Source organism: Pristis pectinata, chromosome 3, assembly GCF_009764475.1.
Source record: "Pristis pectinata isolate sPriPec2 chromosome 3, sPriPec2.1.pri, whole genome shotgun sequence".
In the NCBI taxonomy this organism is placed as follows: Eukaryota; Metazoa; Chordata; class Chondrichthyes; order Rhinopristiformes; family Pristidae; genus Pristis; species Pristis pectinata.
This window is the reverse complement of record NC_067407.1, coordinates 35,798,298-35,824,762: the sequence shown is the minus strand read 5'-3', so window position 1 is coordinate 35,824,762 and position 26,465 is coordinate 35,798,298. Positions and strand designations below refer to the sequence as shown.

The 26,465-nt window shown below is 41.1% G+C and overlaps 1 protein-coding gene across 5 annotated transcripts in view; it reads left to right on the top strand.

Moving 5' to 3' along the window:
* The window catches only part of fggy (FGGY carbohydrate kinase domain containing), a 175,191-nt gene extending 149,523 nt beyond the window's left edge, over window positions 1–25,668 (top strand). For all 5 annotated transcript variants that reach the window (XM_052011828.1, XM_052011823.1, XM_052011824.1 and 2 more), the window contains 2 exons: window positions 19,544–19,605; window positions 25,381–25,668. In XM_052011828.1, the coding sequence (XP_051867788.1) occupies window positions 19,544–19,605; window positions 25,381–25,462 (144 nt within the window). In that variant the 3' untranslated portion in view covers window positions 25,463–25,668. The remainder of the gene's footprint in view (window positions 1–19,543; window positions 19,606–25,380) is intronic.
* Window positions 25,669–26,465: the final 797 nt, after the last annotated feature.

The following is a 26,465-nucleotide window of genomic DNA, read 5'->3' as shown; positions in this document are numbered from 1 at the left end:
TCTTTGGTTCTTTTCATTTTGCAGTCTCTTATTTTATTTATAACTCATTTACTATTTAACCAGCTCTATTTTCATCAAATACTTTACAGATAGATCTATGGCATAATCTCAGTGAATGTGTGTGTGGCTACTTCCAAAAGACCCTGGAAATTTTTACTATTGTTCAAATTTTGTGTAATCCATCACCATGTGAGATACTGCAGAGACCTTGACATTCCTTCCACTGGCATTTAAGTGCTAAATGTCTGAGACAAAGAGGCCTCCAGCACTGTGAAAACATAATCCACGTAAAATATTTCAAAGGTTGGATTTCTGTATTTAACAGCTTGTTACGCAATGTGGATTCATCATTGAGCAGGCGTATTAATACCATGATACCTCAAAACCAGAAAATGGAGTGAAAAGGGACTGTGGACGTCATGAGTGTGGTGTACTGGTTAGACCAAGGTGCACTTCAAAGCATCTTTCCATTTTAACCAACCCAAATCTATGTAGAAAATCCATGCCATTAAGTGTAGGAAAAGGAGAACAGGCAACTTATTGGGACTGTGTATTTCCATTTCCATGCAAAAGCAAACATTTCTGGCCATTGGGTGAATCTATAAAGAAAGTAATGTAGTGAAGTACCATTGACATTCAGTGTGCCTTATCAGACAACTGTTTTACAAATCTTTTTCTTTTGCTGAATCTCTGAAGTAAAATCACATGAAGTGACTGTAAGACCAGGGATAGAACTGCCTGTGATATTAATCTGAGAAGTGATACCACTGATCTTCCACGGAGTGAAATGCTGAATGTAACTGCCCCTTTTGTGCTACTTAGAATTTTTTGAAGTTGTAAAAAGAGATCAAATTTTACAGCTAGCTGAGCTGGTTATAGTACCTATTTTAATCCTTACATGAGCATTATTATGTAGAGCAAATTGCCAATAAATTGGACCCATTTGCCCTTTCGATGCATAAATCATGCAAAAAAAAGTGTTTCAGGCCTGTTTTAAAGCATTTCCACCATTTCCTGTTGAAGTTTGTAATTGGTCCAGGCTCTTACATGTTGCAATTCACCCTAATTTGTGTGGCACACTAAGAACAGAAATTGAATCAAGAGTCATGCTTACAAACTTCATAACTAACTCACAATGAAAGTAGAGAACTGTGCATGAACTTAGGTGACCAATGAGACATCGTAACATATAAAAGACTGTCTCCTGTAATTTTTATTTGAAAAATATTTTTTGCTGGCAGTTCTCTGTAAAGATGGTGGGGTCTGGAAACTGTTAACTAGAGCCCACAGACCCCTCAGTCTGTGGACCCAATGTTGCCACTGATTGCAGTGGCTTGGAGCCAGCCTCAGCCAAAGGGCATCACTAGACCACTCCCTGAGAGACTTGTATGTCATTACACTGTTTGCCTCCCCACCCCTCAGCTCCCTATTTTCCATTACTGCCCCCCCACCACCATGCTCTGTCATTTTAAAAGTTCTGATCTGCCACGAGTCAGCACATGCTTGTTATTGCAGCTGTAGTCAGTACGATCAAGGTGTTACCCGATAAAGGGGAGTAAATTACAATAATGAATTATAAAGCAAGGATGTCCGAATTTCATGTTTTTATATGACCAGATTTGGCGTTACAACTATACATCACAGCGAAATGCATAAAGTCAATTTTTAGGTAAATCTCTCCAGGGTGAACTTGTGATGATGTTGACAAAGAGTTTGCATTTGTCCACTGTTAATAAATAATTCCAGTGAGCATCTGTATCTTGACCAAATGTTGGCTTGTTCTTTTGAGAACTTGAGTAGCATGTTTGATTAATATTGTTGATGCCTCACTAGGATGTAATTTCTTTACCTTTAAGCTTAAGAAATATTGGATAATTAATACCCATTTCCCCCTGCTGTTTGCAATATGTTGTAGTTGAAACAATGAAGATGGTTATATTCAAAATATCTAATATTAACTCTGTTAAGATCTCCTTAATCTATGACATGTATCACAGTCTTTGTAAATTAATATTTCATTGGAAGATATTCAAGTCCTTGAATATAAACATCTTAGGCTTCTATTTTAACCCAGAGGCAGAGGACTATGTTCTGCAGGTTCTGGGAGCCCTTTGATGCCTCAATCAATTATCATGAGTTCAAAAATGTGAGTGTTGGTTTTTCAGTATCTTAAAATTTCTTTAATAGCTATACACCTGCATCTCTGGATTGCTATCAAAAATGGCAATCTTTTTCCTTTCTGGTCAATGATATTGAGCTTTTCAATTTGTCTCACTCTCTTGTCCTTTCCTGATAAACATTAAAGTTGGAAAGTATGCAATAAGGGGAATGAAACCATTAGTGCAAAATCTGGTCAGTGACCAACAAAAGATTCGGTTATTGAACTTCTCGGTTTCTAATTGCAAAGTGAATATTGAATCACATTGAACCATATTCATACTGGCCAAAGAAGGTATGCCAGTATCAGAATCAGATATATTATCACATCTGAGATGACATGAAATTTGTTGTTTTGCAACAGCTGTACAATGCAAAGACATAAAAATTACTTTAAATTACAAAATAAATAAATAAATAGTGGAAAAAAGGAATAATGAAGTAGTGGTCATGGGTTCATGGATCATTCAGAAATCTGATAGTGGAGGGGAAAAATGCACTGCCAGGTGTGGTGGTGGAAGCAAATATGATAGAGACGTTTAAGAGGCTCTTAGATAGGCACATGAATGTGCAGAGTATGGAGGGATATGAACATTGTTTAGGCAGCAGGAATTCCTTCAGTTAGGTGTATAATTACTACTTCACTTAGTTTGGCACAACATCAGAGGCCAAAGGGCCTGTTCCTGTGCTGTCCTGTTCTCTCTATGATTCTGAATTGTGGGTCTTCAGGCTCCTGCATCTCCTCCCTGATGGTAGTAGCAAGAAGAGGACTTGTCCCAGATGGTGAGGGTCCTTAGTGACAGATGCCCTCTTCTTGAGGCACTGCCTCTTGAAGATCTCCTTGATGTTGGGGAGTGCGTTGGAGCCTCCATACCAGGCTGTGATGCAACAGTCAGAATGTTCCCCATTGCACATCTGTAGAAATGTGCAAGAGTCTTTGGTGACATGCCAATTCTCCTCAAACTCCTAACGAAGTAGAGCCACTGGTGTGCCTTCTTCGTGATTGCATCAATATGTTGGGCCCAGGATAGATCCCAGGATGACTCCCATAAACTTGAAGCAGCTCACCCTTTCCACTGCTGACCCCTCAATGAGGACTGGTTTGTGTTCTCCTGACTTCCACTTTCAAAAGTCTACAATCAATTCCTTGATCTTGTTGATGTTGGAGTGTGAGGTTGCTGTTGCAACACCGATTTTTATTAAACAAATGGAGCATCATGGCACAATGAAATGTAACAATAACAATCATTGAACCAAAGTGAAAACTCCTTCCTTGAAAATGCATATTGCGTGGTGAAGCAAACCATTTGGCTGGTAGAGGCAGATACATTAGGGACATTTAAGAGACTCTTAGATAGGCACATAGATGACAGAAAAAAGGAGGGGTATGTGGGAGCAAATGGTTAGATTGATCTTAGAGTAGGATAAAAGGTCAGCACAACATCGTGGGCCGAAGGGCCTGCTTAATTGGCTGCTGAAATTAATCTGCCTTTATTAACCAAGTTCAGGTCACATGCAGAATCTGGGCAGCAGCTATATTAGCATGAATTCAGCAACCAATTTAGTAAGCAGTAAGTGTTGTACTGTGCTGTAATGTTCTATGTTCTAACTATAGCATGAACTACAGGCAGGAATGATGTTAAAGCATTGAAATGGATTGAACTTGCATAATTGTTTGTGTTGATGATATTTAGTTTAAGGTGCATACCTTGCCTCAGAAGGATCAATTCAGTACAGGACTATTTTATGTATTTCTCGATGCGTTTCATTGAAGATTGCTTAACGCAAAACAGATTGTTGCAAAATTAGTCTAACTCTCTAATTATTTGTCCTCTGAAAATTAATGATTGTTAAAAGCAAACTGAGAAAGTGACCATTATTAAGGTTCTTAGTTGCACCATTATGACTACTTCAGAGTTTCCTTTTATTCATCTTTAGATCCGTGACACGTTGTTTGCATTAATTATGCAATAATGCCACCTACTGTAAAGTGCTTAAAATTACAGATGTTTCTCTTTTGTAGAAAGCATTGGAAATTGGCTGCTGGAATTATCTGCCTTTATTAACCAAGTTCAGGTCACATGCAGAATCTGGGCAGCAGATATATTAGCATGAATTCAGCAACCAATTTAGTAAACCGTAAGTGATGTACTGCCTCAGTACAAATCTAGCAAGCATCGATACCAAATAGCCTGAAACTCTTAAAGGATAGCTAACTGGTGGTGGAAGTTATTTTGAAGACTTTTGCACATTGCTGGAAGGGATACTGGAATGCAGGCATCCATATTTTCTAGTACAACTTTGGAGGCCTTGGTAAGGAAGATAAAGAGTTGTTTACCCACTGGGGCCAGGAAGTTCTCCAGACACAAAACAAGCAGCAATCTGAGGAGGTAACAAATGAGTTAAATGTGAAATGTCAAATACAAGTAAATGGACACAGTACCTCAGTAGTTTGAAGACCCCACATTGCCATTGCCCCCCAGTGAACACAAAACAGCCCTTTGTTTATTGTATCCAGATATCTTAAAAACAAATGGCTCAGAACGAATAGGTCGTAACTGCTACCTATGTATTGAACACCTACCAACCTAATCTTTCTCAAATGATTAGAGACCAGCAAGATATTCAGGGAGCAAAATTGGTTCCAGTTCTTGTACAGCTCCAATTCTTGTTGGGTACTCTCAGGCAAAGTACTTGTAGCTGATGGATCCCTGCAGTATTGGGAAGATCCCAATGAGAAAATAATTAATTCACTTTCCTAGATTATAGACCACTGGTTACTTTCCTTATGCAGTAGATTGATACAAATTGATATTTATTACTGATGTCAACATTACAGCCTGGATGGGCCCTGAGGCAAAGAAATTATATCTTTAGTGCTGATGACAATGTGGTTCCAGATCTGCAATGTGGTTGCAGCATGTGGCAAATCTCAGTGTGTACCTCCTTCAAGGAGGAGATCCTTCTTGCACTGTTCCTCACCAGGCTGAATGTAGAACTGTTCCTTAAACTTACCTTAGTAGATAGCTATTTGAGTGTCTTTTTGGACCTCCTTCTCCGTGTTCTTGCAGGTTGTCCTGGTGTGTGGGCCTTCTCTTCATTCTCCCTCTTATGGTGTAGCCATCCAAGCCCTCATGTCTGACAACAGCACTCTCTCAACGCTTTCCCCAGATTGTAGTGAATCTTTGGAATTCTCTATCTTAGAGAACTGTGGAGTCTCAGTTACTGAGTTTACTTAAGACAGGGAACAGAAGAAAAAGAAGCAGGAGTAGACACAAAAAATTCTGCAGATGCTGGAATCTGGAGCAACACACACAAATGCTGGAGGAACCCAACAGGTCAGACAGCATCTATGGAGGGAAATAAACAGTCGACATTTCGGGCCGAGACCCTTCATCAGAACTGGTAAGGAAGAGGGCAGAAGCTGGAATAAGAAGGTCAGAAGAGGGGGAGGAGCACACGCAGGCAGAGGATGGGTGAGTTCAGGTGAAAGGGGGAAGGTAGGTGGGTGGGGGAGGGGGAGAAGATGTAATAAGCTGGAGTAGGCCATTCAACTCCTTGTGACCACTCCACCAGCCAATTTGATCATGGCTGATCTTTTACCTCAGCATTACTTTCGTCTAATAACTCCATATCACTTGATTGCATAAATATCTAAAAATCTATTGATCTCTGTCTTCAGTATACTATGTTTCTGTCTCCCCAAGTGTTCCTGACCTGCTCAGAATTTTCAGTATATTCTATTTTTATTTATAACAATACATATCCAGTTGGCAGCCAGGCCCTGGTCCTCCTTGTCAGCTTGTCTACTCCTTTGTTTATCCTTAGACAAACTCTGCCGCAATACTAGTAAGTTAACCAGGCCAAACTGCTGGGTAGCAGCTAAACTCTTGCAGGTGCAAAGAACCAGAAGTCTATAGTCACCAGGCATCTTAATGATCTCCACATAAGTAACTACAACCTTCCCTGAGCTGAACACATTGCAGAAACATTTTCAGTAGTGAGTTTGAAAATTGACTGCAATAAAGATCTCAGGATTGACGATTTTAGGAGCTTTGTTTTTGGGTCAGGGATTAGGCAGGTTTCAGGAATCACTGAACAATTTTAGTATAAGGTGCTGCTGTGACTCTCCTTTCTACTAATTACCCTGACCTTCACTGTCCAATGGTGATTGGTGGAGATCTGCTTTCTCCAACTGCACTCTTTCTGTCGGGCAAGCTTGTGAATGATGCACAATGCACAACAGGACTTTGATGTGGGAAATTTATTGGTGGGTTTGGTATAGAGCTCCCTGACTTGTCCACCCATACATCTGCTTTAATACCTCTGCCAATAAGTGACAAAGCAGGGCCTTTTGGTCCAGCAGGCAGCAGTTCCTGATGCAGGTTGCCGCATGGATTTGTAACAGTCTGCATGATAAAGAGTAACAACTGGCTACACTGCCAAAGAAAAGCTGAGGAAATTGACATTTGGCCTATGTTATTCCTCCACTGGATATTGTCACCTACAAGCATATCTCCTCATTGCATTCTGCCTATTGGCACACGCCCTGCTCATGCTGGTTCCTGAGGCTTTTGGTGCTGTCCTCTTCTCTGGCTGTTGCTGCATCCAAATAAAATTGGAATGATAAACAGTAGAGCTTTCTGAAGGTACTAAAGCAAAAAAAAGTGATAAAGAAGTAATTTTGTGCTCCCAATCCTAGCAGTCCAAATGGAACATGGGTGTACAGGCACTGCAGAATGCCCTTTAAATACCGCTTTGACTTGCTGCCAACTTAGACAATGGGTGGGACTTCCATCTTGAAAATAGCGCTGGGCTCCTGTGTTGCAACTGGTTGCTCAGGAAAGCTGAGTAAACTGCAGTGTTGACTTTAGGGTGCTGGTAACGTTATAAGCTATTTGGCTGTAAGTGGTCTAACATATATGTAAACAGAAGGTGAGTTTTTGGTACTCAGACTACGGAGGATGTTGGATATTTTAGTAAATGGAGCTCATTTTACCCCCTTGCTAAGTGCCTTTCCAGAACTGTAGAGTTGAGACTAGTAGATCAGCAATGAATCATTTTGTTTCCAGCATGTAGCTAGTCAGTTTGTGTCTCTTTTTCCCCCCTGCTATTGCTAATGCCAACCAGTTAATTCTTCATCTGTGAATTATGGCCAGTGGAAAATGCACACTGTGAGCTCGTCAGGCATTTCTGAACTATTGTATTACTGTTAATGCAAAATGGCACTCTTCCAAATCAATTTTGTTTGCGTGCTTCATACCTACTGCTCTTAAGTGAAGGCTGAGTGTATATAAAATATCTTTTTTCATTTATGTAGGGCAAGCTTTTCATTTATGTAGGGCAAACTCAATTTTTCATTTCACAGAATTGTACTGCATCACCAGCTGTTTAGGGGAAAACATGTTATAATATAAAATGAACTACAATCCACACCCATACTTCAAAATAATTAATACATATGAATAACAGTGACTGAAGCATTGACTTGTTTCTGTATAGCTCATGATCTGCACAGATGATACATTGCTAATAATGTCGTTGTTTTATTGATGCTAATGTAATACAGGGTAATTTACCCACCTCCCCCAAACTAACTGTGAACTTCCTACTTATGACTTAACCACAATAGATTCAGGGTGGGTGGGATAGCAGTGGAACCAAGTGCCCCACTGTGCAGAGACGCCTCAATAATTATAACACATAAGTGAAGCTTCATGTTTCAGAATTTTGGGGCCTTCTAAATTTAATGGTGGTTAGCTGTATTTCCAAGGACTCTGTGTCTCTGTCTCCTCAGCGCCACGTCCCTGCTCCTGGTTTGCCCTGCACGGTCCGCTAAGTCATCACCCTTTGAGGTCCGCTGGAACTCTACCTTGCGTTCCCCCTTCAGGTCCAAACGGCCTTCTCCCTTTCAGGTCTGCTTCAGCTCCACCCTGCCTTATTCCTTTCAGGTCTGCTTGGGTTCAATCATACTGTCTCCCTTTCAGGTCCGCTTCTCAACCACTCGCACCTCTCCTCAGGTCCGATTAAACTGCACCGCGCCTGGTCCGCACCCAGTTTGCCAAATCCACTCCGGCTCATCCCGCTGCCTCTGCGCTTCTCCCCGCCACCCGCTCCCTCTGTGCCCCATGCGGTTCGCTCCCGCTTCGCTCACCTGGTGCGCTGGCTCCTCACCCTGCACCCCTTCACACTTCGCTGCCCCATTCCAATCACCCTGCTTCACCATGCGGCCGATTACCGATGCGCATTCCCTGGTTAGTTGTCCCTTCGCTTTGTGCATCCCTGCAGTTGGTTCGCCCTACATGGTCCGCTAGGCCATCACAGGTCCGCTTCCTTTTTCCTTTCAGGTCCGCTTGAGCTCCATCGTGCCGTCTTCCTTGCAGGTCCGGTTAAGCTCTACCCTGCTTTTTACCCTTTCAGGTCCGTTTAGTTCCACCCTGCCAGGTTCCTTTTAGGTCCCAATGTCATTTGCAAGGAAGTTGTATATATATTTGAAAAGGAAATATTGCCTGGTTGTGAAGAGAAGAGCAAGAGCATGGGACCAGTTGGATGCCTCTTTCACATCATTGCTGGGCCAAATTGTCTTCCTATGTGCTGAATGATTTCTATGTTTCTAAGAGGGAAACCAAATGTCCTCAGATACTTCATTAATTTGCTTGGAATAATAAGAGTGAGTTTAAACCAAATTTATGACGAAGACATCGTATTGTAGTCTTTTTAGAAGATTTTTTCCAGAGAATTTGAACAAATTTTATGTTTTTATTTTTGGTACTTCATCCACTAAAATGTCTGTAAAATGAAAAGACAGAAAATTCTTCGGGTAGACACCCGGATTTCTGATTTGCATTCCCTATAGACGAGGTTCTGTACTGCAAGCACAAATTTATAATGTTAGCTCTTAGGTTTCAAAGGCATTTTTACACCACCGTCCCTCTCCAGACACCAGCCGATTCCCAGAAAACAGATCTAATGCCAGATAGCCTTTATTCCCATTGAGCTTCAGACTTTGAAGAGCCATCTTTGTTTTCTCTGTTCAAGAATGAGAGAAGTATTTTACCTATGCATCAGAATGAGGAATTTATATTTTCAAGTTCTATGGCAGTACATAAATAACCCTTCAGATAAGTGTTCATATCTTATCTGTTTCAAAGAATGTAGCCCAAATTATGATGAACTGTATAGGTTAACCTCAGGCCACAATACATTCTTTGAGAATAAGCCTGTTTAAATTGGATGGTGTATTATGCTGTTTAATGGGCTTCTAAATACTGGCATGTATCATTTTTGTCGTTGTTTTCATTTTCCCCAGACAGTTATTGAGATTGCTTGAGCTAAAGTAGAAGTAAAATGGCATTTTGATCTTTCCAAACCAATGGCATCTTTGTTCCAGCACTGGCAATAGCAAGATTGCTTTGGAATACTATGCAACAAAGACACAGTCATCATGAATGGTTTCTGTTTGTACCAGTCTCTCTTTTTGTCATTAAGTATTTTTGAAGTTTTATTTTCTTCCCAGAGTTTAACCTTGGATCATTGCCAGTCAGTCAAAATGCCATCAGAAATTTTTATAGATTTTTTTTTCCTTTTCAAAATAACAGCAACTTATAAATGAAATATTGAGCTATTTAAAACTAGACTGAAAAGAAAGGGGACTCTCAGACAGTGATTGGTTTGTAATTGAGAGGCATATTAATCTGTTTTTGCACAGTCTTTAACCCTTTTATCACTAAGAATTTTAGGAATTTACTTTCTTTATTAAAATAAACAATAAAAATTATTTGATCTATTTGATCCTAATTCATAAGGAATGGGTTAAACATTGCTGAGGAATAGCTATTGAGGCCAACATCTCCCTGAGGCATATTATCCATATCCATAAAGTACAAAATAGCCTGTTATAACAGAAAATGTATATATATCTTGATCAAGATCAGATCTTACTGTATTTATTTCCCAATATTTTATTTATAATTTTATGATATAGCTCTATGCGATACACCAAGAGGATACTCATAGGCTACAGGAAGATATTGAACAGTTTGGTACAATGGGTGTAACAATGGCAGATAGAATTCAATCCTGATAAGTGCAAGGTGATGCACTTTGGGAGGACCAATCACGGTAGGACGTACACAATGAATGGTGTGATTAGGGAATATTGACAAACAGAGGGACCTTGGTATACAAGTCCAAAGATCCCTGAAGGGAGCAGCACAGGTAGATAAGATGGTGAAGAAGAGATATGGGATACACGCCTTCATTAGCTAGGGCCTAGAAAAAAGAGCAGGGAGGTTACGTTACAATTTTATAAAACATTGCTTCAGCCATAACTGGTGTACCATGTACAGAATCAGATTTATTATCATTGACATATGACGTGAAATTTGTTGCTTTGAGGCAGCAGTACAGTGCAAAGACGTAAAATCTATAAATCACAAAAAAAAGTGCAAAAATAGGAATAATGAGGTAGTGTTCATGGGTTCATGGACTGTTCAGAAATCTGATGATGGAGGGAAAGAAGCTGTTCCTGAATTATTGAGTGTGGGTCTTCGAGCTCCTGTATCTCCTCCCTGATGGTAGTAATGAGAAGAGGGCATGTCCCAGATGGTGAGGGCCCTTAATGATAGATGCCACCTTCTTGAGGCACAGCCTCTTGAAGATGTCCTCGATGGTGGAGATGCTGTGTCCATGATGGAGCTGGCTGAGTCAATAACCCTCTGCAGCCTCTTGCGATCCTGTGCATTGGAGGCTCCTTAGCAGGCTGTAATGCAACCAGTCAGAATGCTCTCCACCGTACATCTATAGAAATTTGTAAGACCCTTTGGTGACATACCAAATCTCCTCAAACTCCAAATGAAGTAGAGCCGATGGCATGCCTTCTTCATGATTGCATCAGTGTGTTGGGCCCAAGATAGATCCTCTGAGATGTTGACACCCAGGAACTTGAAGCTGCTCACCCTTTCCACTGCTGACCCCTCAATGAGGACTGGCGCGTGTCCTCCCGACTTCCCCTTCCTGAAGTCCACAATCAGTTCCTTGATCTTACTGACGTTGAGTGTGAGGTTGTTGTTGCAACACCATTCAACCAGCCGATCTATCTCACTCCTGTGAGCCTTGGTTGCCACACTGTAAGAAGGGTGTTGTTGCACTTGAGAGAAGATACATCAGGATGTGGCATGGAATGGCGTGCTTAACTTATGAGGATAGGATGGGTTTGTTTTCCTTGGCATGCAGAAGGTGGAGAGGAAGTATAGAAAATTATGAGGGGCATACAAAGGGTAGATAGTAGGAAACCTTTCCCCATAGGAGAGGTTGCAAAAGCTGGAGGGCATAAGTTTAGGGTAAGGGGTAAGAGATTTAGGGGGGATCTGAAGAAGAAATTTTTCAGCTAGAGGGTGTTTGGGATCTGGAACACACTGTAAGTGGGAGATGGGGACAGGCACTCTCACAACATGACAAGTATCTATATGAGCACTCGAATCACCAAAGCATAGAAGGCTATGGACTAAATGCTGGTAAATGGAATTAGTATTGTTAGATTCGACTGTTTTAATTAGTCTTTTAACATGTATATTGTTTAATACAACTCAAGTGGCTGCACAAGGAATGGCCGCTTACTAGCTTATTGGTTCGTCCGTCAGGTGAATATGTGGTTTTTTTCATTGGTTGGTTTGGCCACAGGTATCTAATAGGTTTGCTGATTGGACTATTGTTAGCTAAAGAGCAACTCTTATCTCAGGTATAAAAGGTGTCACTTTTTATTAATCTCTCTCTTGCTCTCCTCCCCCCTGGCCTGAGCTCATCTTTTGTTCCCTTTGTCTTGGCTCATCAAAGCCAGTGCCATGTGCTCTGTGACTGTTCCTTTGTTTTAAACTTTTCCAATAAAACTTTGTGAAGCACCAAGTTGTTTTCAACTCATTCCTGGACTCCTGAAAGAACCTGTGGATTCAAAAATAACCAGATCTGACAGTATAGATTGGTAGGTGATGAGAGGCATGGGCATGGTGGACTGACAGGCCTCTTTCTGTAGGACTCTGTGATTCAGTGGCCAAAGGATTTCACTTCTGGTATTGTACTGACGCAGTTCGTAGAAAATTATTTGTGCACTACTTTAATGCAACTATTAATTCTGTTTTGTATGAGTACATTTGTTAACAAATTTCAAAAGGAAACTGAACTTAATAATATGCAGCAATAATATAATTTTGAAATATTTTAAGAGACTTGTCAGGAGATACAAGAAAAATATATAGTACTCAGAAAAGGTACATAAAAATGAAACTTATTTGAGGCTAGATTGGGTGGCATTGAAAACAGAAGCTAGGATCACGATGGATGTTAATGCTTCCATTGGACCCAGACAAAATTTGCCTGCAACCTCATTAATGTAACTTCAACAATCTGTCAACACTAACTGTGCTGTGCATTGTCTTAGCAGATATCAATAGGGCCCAATAACACCAGCTCAGGTGAGCCAGCAATGACTAAAGCTTGTCTGAATCTTTTAAAGAGATGAGTTTTAGTGACAACTGGTGAGGTAAGTCATTCCACAGGTGTTAGGTTTCTGGAAGAGAGACTAAAAAGGGGTGAGAGTGGGCACCCACATTTTCCAAGATAGCTTCAGAAGTCTTGGTGGACAAGATTGAGAGGAGGTGAGAATTCCCATAGTGAATAAGGTTAGGAAGCCCTGTTGGCACAGAAGGAAACGCAGTATGGGGATGTTGTAACTGAGAATATGATGAGGCAACCCTAAGGGACCTGTGTGCAGAGTTGCATGAAGTTTAATAACCTCACATGTGATTGTCAGTGAGCCTTCAAATGCCATCTTGCACAGTGTTCCAGACAATACACCTCTATCGCCCACCCACCAGTAGTCTCTAACAAGACTGAGACCTCACTCTTATCAGTGCTCCAAGCCCCACACCATATCTTGCATCTTGCACATTTGCCAGCTTTCACCCATAGCGTGCACCTTACTCAGTCGCTCACTTCCCTCTTCCCTTGCTCTTGAAGGAAAACATGGCATCAACTGGTACCAGCAGCATTAAGTTGGCTAAGAATGAGCTTGCACCCAATGGCTCTTCTTCCTGAAGGATGCTGCCCATTATAGGAGGAGCTATCACAGAGTCCATGGCCCATAGCTGTGCAGGAGCCATTGAAGTTGACAGTATGTTCAAACCTAATCCTTTCTCATATCCCACAAGCCTCTTTTCTCACTAGTCTCTTCTGACTCACAAGTTTCAGATATTATTGACATGCTCTTTTCATTTGCTTCTCCCCACCACCATCACTCACCATAACCTCTACCCTTGTGCCTTTCTCTTTTTAGCTAGTCACGCACTCCCACATGGCCAGCCAACAGCAGCTCAGCACAAGGGAGCATTGAAGATGGCACACCATCATTCAATCTGGCACTTGCACCTCAGATGCTAACTCACTGGTAAGAGTTCCCATTGTGGCAGGATATGCATCTGGTGAAACATTGAGCAAGACTTCCTGCAGCCAGGAATAAGGGAAAGGCTAGCCCAGGTGCCAGCTTCCTAATGGCTGGGATCGCACACTTGTTCTCCTCAAATGACTACTGCGATAGGGCAGTCTACGAAAGAAGGCTGATAGTTATATCCTAGTAAATACTTGCTGCATTAATTGAGCTGCTGAAAAACAATGCAAGGAATACCAAAGAGAATTGGGGAGTCCACCAGAAATCTAGTGCCAGGCTTTGCATTGAGCCTGGAACCCATCCTTTCCATTATGTAAGTCATAGTCATTTCAACACTTCTTGAGTCTGATAGCTGATCTTTCAGTTTCCATTGAAGCAGAAGCCACTGAGCATGGTGCTTAAAGAGGCTTTATAATTTTACAGCAGGCTGAACGTCACCAGATTACAGTGATTGCTGAGGACAAGTGAGGAAGGCCAGTAGTTTGCTAGACTTGCTCTTCTCTCTTAGTATACAGAATTTGTGTCATTAGCCAGCTATCCCAAGACTGTTGCTTTTCATGGTGAAAGGATGTGGTCTTATTCTGAGCCTTTTAGACCCAGAGCTGTTTGAAGTTGTCCTTCAAGGTGATTTCCAGCTTCTTCCATTGCATGTCAGCAACCTACATCCAGTTACTTAGGAGGCAGTCAGAAAGCCAAAGGAAGGCAAGCACTGAGGGAAACTGCAACAATAACTAGTTGATAATTGTCCAAATTTAGTCTTGGTTGAATGCAAGGATTTGTCTTCCTGATGCTCTTTCTGCTCGTCTTGCTCCTCCAACTCTTTTCCACAGCTGCTGGAAAACTTATTGCCAGCTTGTGAAGGGTCCAACAGAGCGCAACAAATCTGGAAACTTCTACGGTGTAGCGCATGTTAGTTGTAGAGTGGTCATGGCAGCAGAAGCATTGCATTGGAACACCAACGGACTACTCGATATTGTTGCAGACAGCAGTAAGGCTCTTGGTGTGTGAACATTCCCTTATAGCGTGGTGCAGATTCCCCTATTGTATGAACGTTTGCTTTTTGTGTGATGTAAATTGAGATCCAGGTGATTGCCCTTGTCCCTAAGTAGCTTCTGCATGGTGGCTCAAAGATAAAAGGCACAACAGGCTGTCACAAAGAGCTGTGACTGTTCCCTGATCTCGGCATTCACTACTTCAGGACTCCACTGTCTGGTGGCAACAGGGTTTGTAAAAAGCTTAAAAGTTAGGACAAAATATTGACTTTGGCTGTACCGCTCATCAGAGATTTCTGAAGCTGTGACACATTCTCCAATTTGGCACCTCCCTACAACACACTCCCCTTCAAATTAATTGCAACATGAGTAACTTCCATTTATATAGTGTCCTTTACGTCGCAAAGTTGTCCCAATAAGCTTCACAGATGGTTGAAAATGGGTGTGAGGTAGGGGCAGGTAGTTACCGTTCACAGGGCCCAGCTGGCAGTTGAAATATTATTAATGTGGAATTTGTAACTGCTGGCCACACAAAATTACTTCTGACTTTTATTTTTCAGGCCCCTTCTCCTTTACTGCCCAACAGGAAAACAGCAGCAGTCACATTTTGTAGTAAGCCCAGCAAATTACTCCCTTAGAATTGTAGCATTTTCTGGTCAGGTCTACTCAACATGAAAGATCTAGATAAGCATTGTTTACTTTAAGAAGAAACCAGCAGCATAGTACAGACAATAATTTGGTTGAGTCTTCTCCTGGAATACTTTTTTTTATCAGGTAGCATTTCACCTGGATTTGTGGCACTAAATAATTGAAAGAGAGACCAGTGAGCCACTGCTAATACTGTCACCACCTAAAAAGACTTAAATACAACATAAGGACAATTGCAAACTCAAATAAATTGCACATTGTCATCATTCTCCACTACCCTTTCCATTCCCCAGAGTGCTGTAAAAGTGTACCTTGAAACCATTAATTAAAAAAAACGTCTTGGAAGTAATGATTAGTTTAAATTAGCAGAAAGGAAATAGACTGTATTTTAATTCAGATAACACATATAAGTTAATGGCAAGTGGTTTTGATCCAACTTTTGTAATAAATTAATGAAACATTTCATCAAACAGTATAAGATGTCAATGGATACAATAGTTACTTAATGCTTATGGCAATCTTTTCATTATATTATTTTCTTTGTCAGCTGATTGACGATTCTGGCCAAGGACTTCAGATAGTGAACAATGGTATTTAATAGTAGAAAGTTTTGGAATCTTTTGTCTTCCTTGTTACAAAGAGGTAAAAAATTATCTCTCTAAAACAAGTGACACAGATGTATTTTGCATTTAAACGAACATTAACATGCCTTATATTTTATGAAATACATATACAGATGTGAAAACAAAAAAGCTGGAATGCTTAGGTCAGGTAGCATCTGTGGAGTGAGAGACAGGGGTAATGTTTTGGGTTGGTAATCTTGTATTTTTGTCTGGTATTCTTCACTTAAAAGAAGATCTTGGAGCCTTTTTATGATCAAGGCTTATAGTGTACTGGAAAAGGAATGTTTTATGAGGAGTCCAAAGTGTATCAGGGCCAAGAGTAGTGCAATAAACAAGACTTCACAAATTGCACTATTTTAATCAGATAATCCAGTGTCCTCAGCTACATTGTTCAGCAACAATCGATTTTACCACCTAAGGAATGAAAGCACCAGACGCTGTACTATTTAAAGTAGAGCATGTTTGGTTTTCTTTGACTTCATTTGTAAGTATACTTCCATTCACATGGTTACAACAGCCAGTCCAAAATCATGCACATGCAATCACAACTCATTACATGCTGCATACTGACAATTATCGCATGGTGGTTTAACAACTAGAACTCTTTTTTTATTCTTCTGCAGAAGACAATCCAAAACCGAAGGAGAATCTTTATAGGTGCAGACCAGAGGTGACTGGAATAGCTGACTGGAACATCTTGCCCATTATGTCTGCTTCTCTTTCATTCAATACTGCCTGACCTGTCAAGTGTTTCCAAAATTTCCAGCATCTGCAATATCTTGCTTTTTTTTCACTGACACACAGCATGAAGGGAAAGACAAGTGGGATCTTGGCAACTGGACATCCATCCTGTGTTCCACCTTAGCTGTTAGGTTTAATGATACAGATCTCATGAAATCAGATTAAGAAGCAATAGTCTTGAAGCATCCATGCAGGGATGGAGCAGCTTTCTTGTTGCATTTGCTCAGTGTTAGATATTTCACAGTACCTTGGATCTCCATAAAATGCACAGCAACTCCAGAAACAGTTGTAATGCTCACTCGGCAGAGATGTTGATGGCAGTCATGTTTCTCCCAGAGATGCCTAGACTGATGGCATCAGTGGCTGCTGGATGAGGGCATGCTCCCTCTGGGTTTACCTATGGAGAACCCTGAGAGGACTTAAGTTGTGTCATTGATGCCATTAAATCTCCTGACATACATATCCGTGACCATATTGAAGCCTCTCTAGTAATGGTGGGATGTCTGGATTGAGAAGGAAGGTGATGACTTCTTTCAAGACAGTAATACAATCCTTTCTCTTGCTAGTATTATTGGCAGAACACATGCAAATCTAGGCTGCTCCTGCAGTAAGAGAAACCATGGAACTGTGCAGGTTGATCACAGGACACGGCTGCTAGGAGACAAATGACACCTTAATCACAAGAGACATTAATTCACACACCACTACAAGCCACCCTGTCACCAAAATAGCATGTAAAAGATATGCAAGGCTACCATAAGTGACACTTGTATTCACAACAGACACTCAGCCTGTTAATAGATAATGTTTGGTTAACAGGAACACAAGCTCCAACCTTAACTAGCAGTGAGGCATGGGAAACCAGTAAGATCCCCTCCATCCCACCTCAGGATGGTTTGAGGGAACCTCCACTTCTTCCTTGAACAGAAGCCTAACCGGTTCCTCTCCACCAACACACTCATTAGCCCGGCTGAACTTGTCCTCATATTGAACAATTTCTCCTTCAACTCCACTCACTTTCCCCAGATCAAAGGTATAGCTATGGGCACTCGGGTGGCCCCAAGCTACATCCGCCAGTCTTTTCATGGGATATGAGGAATATTCTTTGCTTCAGTCCTACTCAGGCCCTATTCTTTTTCCAGTACATGGACTCTATTGGTGCAGTTTCCTGACTCATGTAGAACTTGAAAATGTCATTACTTTTGCTGCCATTTATTCTCACCTTCACATCATTTATCTCTGGTTCTTCCCTTTCCTTTCTGGGTATCTCTATTTGCAGCTCAGGGGATAGATAGGCTTGTCACCAACATCCACAACAAGTCCACAGACTCCTGGATTATACTTCCTCCCACCCTGCCTCCTGTAAATACTCCATTTCAATCTCCCAGTTCCTCTGTCTCTGTCAAATTTTCTCTGATAATGAGACATTCTACACCCTGAAGTATCTTTCTTCTCCCTGAACCATGGCTGGCTCCCTACCATGGTGGACAGAGCCCTTTACCACATCTCATCTATTTCCCACACCTCGCTCTCTCTCCTTCTGCTCCCGAGCAGTGCAAGAACAGAGTTCCCCTGGTACTCTCCTTCCACCTCAGCAGCCTCCACATTCAATGGATCATTCTTCACATTTTCTGCCAGGTCCGAGATTCCACCACAGACACGTAGTCCCTTCCCCTCCCCTCCACTTTCAGCATTTTGAAGGGATCGCTCTCTTCATGATTCCCTGGTCCTCTCTTCTGTCCCCACTTACCATTCCCATCTTATGACACTTCCCCTTGCAAATATAGGAGATGCTACACCTGCCATCTTGCCTCTTCCCCTCTAACAATCCAAGGACCCAACTGTCTTTCCAGGTGAAGCAGCGATTCACTTGTGCTTCTTCCAATCTAGTGTACTGCATTGGGTGCTTACTGTGGAGCATCTGCACTCGGGCAGCTGGAATGACCCTGAGCTTCCAGTTGCCCGCCACTTTAATTCATCAGCCCACTCCCACTCTGAACCTTCTGCACTGTTACAACAAGTACCAACACAAGCTTGAAGAACAACACTTCATCGTCCGTCTGGACAGGACTTGATATTGTTTTTATCAGCTTTTCATCAACTCACTCTTTCTGTTTGTATCAGAACTGGCCACTGCTGCATGCCACCATTATGGCTCAATTTTTCTTTTTTTCTTTTATTTTCTATAGGCCGCCCTGCTGTATATGTCCAGCAGGCTTACCATTAGCAACACATTACACAGATAAAGAAGCTTAATCTGATCGTAACTGCCTCTTAACTGCCACAGCACATCCACTCTCATCCCATTAGAGATATTCCTTCTGGTTCACCCATTCTCCCCACCACCCTACATCTTCTCTGCAACCTAAACTAACTAGTTTTACCTTTCTCCTACGTCAGAAGAAGGATCCCAGACCTGAAGTGTTACCTGATTTTCTGCCTAACGTGCTGATTATTTCTAACATTTTCTGTTTTTAAGGTCCACATTAATTTACTTCTGTGAAACGCTGGTGATTTTTATTCTGGGCCTCAGTTTGAAGGGCAAATCTTACAAGATTTAGCGAAGTGGCTTAGTAGGCCAAGTGGTCCTATGATACACCATGCACTACAGAATTATTGTGTTCTTTCTTTTCCAGGTCTTTGATCAAAAATGTATCATTATAATTAGCATGACATTTATATTAAATGGAATAACTTAGTAGACTGTATAATGGGGAAAAAACAGACTGCTGGAGGAACTCGGTGGGTCAAGCAGCATCTATGGAGACAGAGGGATAGTCGATGTGTCGGGTTGACACCCCACATCAGGATCTCAGCCTAAAATATCGACCATCCCTTTGGCTCCATAGATGGTGTCTAACCCACCGAGTCCCTCTGGCAGTTTTTTGCTCCAGATCTTGTGTCTCTGTATAATAGGAAACTTTTTTCACTGTATTCAACAGGAAGCTATGGAAAGAATGGGAAAGATTGGAAAAATAATTTATCCAGACCTGGAGCAAAAGAGGTAATTAATCTTAAAATCTTCATAGTTTGAGTTATTTTTCATTTTACTACCCTTCATGAATATTTCCCAGTCAAGACGACAAGTAGCCCTATCTGTTTGCCAATGCCTGACACATGCTGCCCTCTACAGGGACAGTCATCGGTTTCATTACAGAGGTGGCAGAACTCCTTAAAAGCAGGTTCAGCGCCAGGTAAAAGGAAACAGGAAGGGTAACACATAAACCAGAGGGACACATTAAACATGCACATTATACACATTGGATGTACATTATTGGGAGGGCCAAAATAAAAACAGAAATTACTGCAAACACTCAGCAGGTCAGGCAGCATTGTGGAAAGAGAAGCAGAATTAAGACTTCAGATTGAAGGCCCTTTATGAGAACTCGGAAAGAAGGAGCACACGATATTTTTAAGGGAGAGGGATAGATAGGGCAAAGGAAATATCTCTTATCGGGTGAGGCCAGGGTTGTGTGGTGATGTGGTGATGGAGGGGAGAGGAAACTGTCCTTATGGTCTGATCTCATTGAAGGCAGTGGAAATAGTGAAGGATGGAAAGTAATGACCTAGAAAGCTCTATCTATGCTCTAGGAGAAGGGGAGAAGGGGGTGAGAACAGAGGTGTAGTCCCTCTGATAGGCAATCAGTGGCTCTATCCACTAGGGTAGATGATAGCCACACTTAAGAAAGAAGAAAGACATCTCAGAGGCACTTATGTGGAAAGCCTCATATAATGGAGACAGAGTAACTAGAAGAATGGCATGGAGTCCTTACAGGGGGACTGTGGTAAGTATAGTAGGAACCTCTGAGCTTATAATGAATGTTTATCACTCACCTATCCTGTGAGGTAGAGACAGAGAGATCCAGAAAGGGAGGGGAAAAGTCGGAGATGGACCATGTGAAGGTGAGAGCAGGATGAAGAATGGCAGCAAAAGTAGTGACATTTTCAAATTTCACATATCTCACAAAAAGATTGGTGTAGCATTGACCCGTGCTGCACCTTTAGTCAGGTGAATGTAAGTGGAGTTGGAGGACAAGTTGTTCAATGTGAGAAAGCGGTCGGTCTGGCAACTGCATATGTTGGTGAAGAACTGGTTGGGCCTCTGTTCAAGGAAGAAGCAGAGTGCCCTCCAACATCCTGGTGTGTGATGGAGTGCAGGGCGATTGTACGTCTGTGATAAAGGTGAGCTAGTTGGGATGAGGAAATTAGAAACTGTTGGCATCTGAGGTATCACAAATGTATGGGAAAGGATGGGACCGGAGAAGAATGGAATGAATCAAGATAGGAAGAAATAAGTTTGGCAGGAAAAGAGCAGGTGAAACAATGGGTCTGCCCAAACAGTCCTTATTTTTAATCTTGGACAGAAGGTAGAAATTGGCTGTGTAGGGTTGAAAGACTGTAAAGCTGGAAGCTGTTGGAGGGAGTATTCTCTGAGAAAATAGGGTCTGTGAATGTCTGAGGGAATATGGCTTGATGTTCAGTGATGAGGTAATGGTCCAGAGGGAGGCATGAGGAGGTACTCCTGAGCTAACATTTGGCCTCTGCAAGATAGACATCAGTTCACCAGATCACAAAAGCCATTGAATCATAGAGAAATACAGCACAGAAACAGGCTGTTCAGCCCATTGTGTCAGTGTAGCCATTGTGTGTATATATAACTAATCCCATTTTCTAGCACTTGGTTAGTAATCCCCCATGCCATGGCTTATCATGTGCTCATCTATATACTTCTTAAATGTTGTGACTGTACCTGCCTCTACCACCCCTTCAGGCAGTGCATTCCAGATTTCAACCACGCTCTGGGTGAATTCCTCAAATCCTCTCTAAATCTCCTACCTCTTAGCGTAAATCTTTGCTCTCTGGTTGTAGACACCTCTGCTATGGGAACAGTTTTTCATAATGTTGTAATTCCCAATCAGAAATCCCCCTCAGCTTTTTCCACTTCAAGGTAAAAAAACCCAGTTACACAGTATTTCAGCTGTAGCCTAACCAATGTTTTATAAAGTTGTAGCATAACCTTCCTACGCTCTAGCAAATGAAGGCAACTATCCTGTTTGCCTTCGTAACTACCTTAGATAAGATATCTTTATTTCCTCCAGGTGCTCCGGTTTCCTCCCACATTCCAAAGACATACAGGTTAGGAAGTTGTGGGCACACTATGTTGGCACCAGAAGTGTAGCAACATCTGCGGGCTGCCCCCAGAACACTCTATGCAAAAGGTGCATTTCACTGTATGTTTCGATGTACATGTGACTAATAAAGATATCTGATCTGATCTGATATTAGTCATATGTACATCGAAACACACAGTGAAATACATCTTCTGTGTAGAGTGTTCTGGGGGCAGCCCGCAAGTGTCACCACGCTTCCGGCACCAACATAGCATGCCCACAACTTCCTAACCCATACGTCTTTGGAACGTGGGAGGAAACCGGATCCCGGAGGAAACCCACGCAGACATGGGGAGAATATATGAACTCCTTACAGAGGCCAGAATCAAACCCGGGTCAGTGGCGCTGTAATAGCATTACACTAACCGCTACACTACCGTGCCTGCCCAATCCTTATCGCCTCTGCTGCTGCTTCAGGGATCCTTGGTTCTGTACATCCAGCTCCCTCTGTTCCTGAGTACTTCCTAGACTCCTACCATTCACCATTCCTACATCCTAACTTTATTAGCGCTTGTCGCTGTGGCTCACAGGCCTCCAATCGCAAAAACAACAACCATCAATCACTGCCTCCTATCAGCAAGCCAAATTCAGATCTAGTTAGCCAAATTGCCCTGGATCTCATTGTCTCTTACCTCTTGTTACTGGGTATGTTGATGATATCAGGGACAATGTTAATCCTACTGTCCTGCCAGGTTATTGACCGTAGCTTCCTTCACTGCTATAACCTGTTACCTATCCATCCCTTCCCTTCACCCACCGTTTCTGCAACTTAAAGCTTACCAACTAACTTGTTTTTTTCTTTCCCAGTTTTGACAAAGAGACTTCAATCTAAAGCATTAACTCTGTTTCTCTTCCCACAAATACTGCCTGACCTGCTGCGTGTTGCCAGCATTTTCTGTTTTTATTTCAGATTCCCAGCACCTGCAGTTTTTGATTTTCTTTTACTAGAAAGTCCTATACCCTGCTTGGCACACACACTCATCCTTGGGGACAGGAAAAGAAAACAGAGAATGCTTTGATGTTGTAAAGAGATGTTTAAATGACAAAAAAAATCAATGGTGTAAGACAAAAAGAAATAAATAATGAGGTGAATTAGAGACAAATATATATATCCAGAAGAACTGTGAAATGTTAAAGTAGCAGTGAAGAAAGGCATGATCAAAAATCTGGAAGTACAAAAGGGTTAACATTACCCCATGATGTGTTTCCACTTACAGTAAAAGTCCAAAGTGGATGGTCTATCTTGTACTGCTTCTGGTATTAATGATCAGTTGATAATAAATATATATTAACAATACATATAAGAAGTTTATTGCTTGGCCCCTGGCATGTGATCCGTGTTAATCTGTTTATATGATCAAATAATGGTTTGGCAAATGCAGGCTTGGTGGTGGAAAATGACGTTATTAATAATGCTCTAACAATACAAAACCTCATGAATGTAGTAACACATGGTACATACACTTGTTAGAGTAGTGCTCTGTATTATGGAAAAGCCATGGGTATCAAACAATGTCTTGTAAAACTTGCCGAGCTTTACGATGCAATTTGTTAAGATATTCTGGGGCACACAAGAACAGAGGGGTCATTCTACTGTTTCTATTTCTGCACGTAATAACATGTTACACTCTTGAAAAAGGTTATTGTCCTTGAAATCTTTTACGATGCCCTGTTAAGGGCATTACATTTCAACATTACTTAAAACACCCAAATAAAATAATCAGCCCCCTCTTTTGCCAAAAAAAAAATCAAAGTTTGTGGTCATTAAGACTTTTCTACTGATCTGATATAGATGGTTGCACATATGAAGATCTTTCCCAATTCGCTTTTTACATTAGCTTGGAAAATCCCATTACTTTTACTGTGAGGATCTCTCTGACTTCTTATCCTCTGTTAAATTTGCCTCTCACATGTTATTTCCATAATTGCTTAAACTTCATGTCGCATACTGGGATTGATTCAATTGCTCTACCAAGAGTTGGCATGAACTCAATCAGCCAAATGGTCTCCCTCTATGCTACATTGACTCTATAACAAAGGTGACAATACAGCAATTTTGTTTATCTGGTGGTATCCAGTTGCTGTCAATGCTGTCATTGCCACTTCCATTGAAGAGGCCACAAATCAGGCAAGGGCTGGCATCTTGCTACAGTGAGAAGCAGAAAAATAATCATTCTTCAAATGTCAATTCAGCTATGACATGGAGCAGCCAAATCATATTCAAAAGAAGGAAGTTGCCATATGTGATGAAGTTACACAGATGCAAGTCATTTCTTACCTGCCTTTTCTAAATCGGTATTTAATCAGTTTCTCCTTGACTTCATCCACACTCCCCACCCCCCACCCCCTTCTTTGGAAATTCCCTTGATCTTTGCTTGCAACACAATGTGATTAGATTTCTGATATCAAGGGTCTCCAGCCCATTTTCTTCTCCTTTGGAAATAAGCAAACCTCCCCAATACAAAGCAAAGTCAGTCTGTCTGCCACAATAGCAGTTTAGGTAGTGAAACAGCTTTTCATCTGATCAATCACCTAAAACCAAAGGAATTTCAGCTCTGTTTCAAATTCCGTCTTTTACAATCTAGCAAGTATAAAACACAACACTTCTAAATCCTTTGAAGTGAGATTATCAAACATATTTAATTGCACTCCAGACATGTACACAGTTTACAATGGGAAACAGATGTCCTCAGTACAATGCTGAATGTCCTGGCAGATGATAACGCTCCACATACTGGTATCATTTTTACAAACATATAAACCACACAGACCTTTTTTTACATAATGATACAGTATAGTTCATTAAATCAGGGAAAGAAACCCATTTAATCTTTCAAGTAATTTCTAGTAGCAATTTAAAGTTCATTACACAGCTTCTAAAGTTTCTTAATTTCCAACTACCTCATAAATTGCACAATCAATAACTGCAATAAATAAAAAGAAAGTGATTTCAGACCTTTGATCCAATATTATGATTCATTCGGTGGTCAGATATCATTTGAGTTTTGTTGCTAAATTGAACCTCTCTATTAGACTGCAACCTAATCTGAACCCCTTTATTAGATTGCAGTTCAAATTCACTTCCTGCCCTCCTTTTCACAAAATGACTTTCATGTACCCTTCATGCCTTTTATGGATAAATAGGTGCATTTATAGTTTTGGTTTTATGCTGGTTTCACAAAAAAATTGCCAATAGCCTGAAGCGTTTGAGTAAAAGTTACTCAGCCACTGAACACAGTACAAAAACTGCTGGGACAAGGCAGTTTTTCATCCACCATTGAAACACAACACAGGAAACATCTGGGGCCCAAACTTTTGCAGGCACGCATGTTGTCCATCATTCCCATGTGTCTGCTCATCTATGCTGCATAGAGGAAATCTCAGGGGAAACGGGTTTTAGCCTAAGGACCAATAAAGTTTGTCTGGTGTTGTTGTTTGGTTGCTATAAATGTGCCCAATCTTCAAATACAGAGACACATTTCTGTAATGGAATATCATTTAAATCATATATGCAATCTCTCAAATGAAACAAGTTGGACCAAAACAACTAGAATCACTTCAAGGAGGTTATATTTTATTATTAAAATCGTCTTACTACATTTTTGTAGGTATTATGACAGCAAATATAAAGTTTTCCTGAAGCTTGTTGATCACCAGAGGGAATACAGAACTATCATGCAAAACATCTGATTGCCACAGCATTCTAGAGAAAATGGCCAGAGTTCATTCAAAATCTTTTACAACTTTCCAAGTGAAATTACGGTTACTAGATTGCTGTCTTTGTTCTTTATGAGAAAGATTATACTGTGTAAAACATAAACTTAAATTTTGGATGATTCATTTGGAAGAAATGTTACATTGTGTATTCCAAATAAAAAAAACATTTAATGTGAAAACAGTTAATGTGCAGTCAGTTTCACTTTTGTATTAACATTAAACTATCTTGTAAATCAGATGTTAATACCAGGGAGACTCACACTGATGTCAAGTTGTTCCTGAACTGAAGTTCAAGCTGCATGTGCACTGAAAGTGGTATGGCAGTTTTGCTTTGCACTAATGCTACCATTGTAAATGCACAAAAATATGTTAAATTATTGTATGTCATTGATTTATTACTTGGAACCAAGGACTTTACAAGGTTATAATAAACCAACGCTAAGAGTCTTTAATTGTAAGAAAACACAAGGCCTGCTTTTAACACCACCCCAATATTAGGAGCAGGCTTGATTTGGTAGGGTCCAGGAGGTATTCAAAATAATGGTTGAGATACTTCATACTGCTTTCCCAGCACATTTGTGCCAGCAATCTATTTAATTGTCATGTTTCCTGCAATTCTGGAGCCACCTGCTTGCAGCCTCATCATTACATAATTGTCGGTTTGTTCAGACCTGACATGATCCAATCTACTGATTACAACAGCTGTACTGATGCCTGACCACCCCCATCTTCCCTTCTCCCAGTGACTGAAACCAGAGGAGACCCAGGTAAGCTATTATTTTTATTTCTGGAAAGATTCCTTGCTGGTTGAGAGGAATATCCCTTCCTGCAATCATGGATCCATGATTTTCTACTGCACTCCTGACTTTAATCCATTGAGAAAAATTAAAATGTGTTGTCTGAGTTGAAAAGGCAGGAGGTTCACCTTAGCACTGTTGTTGTGGTTTTCTATGCATGCAGGCACATGCTTGCATAC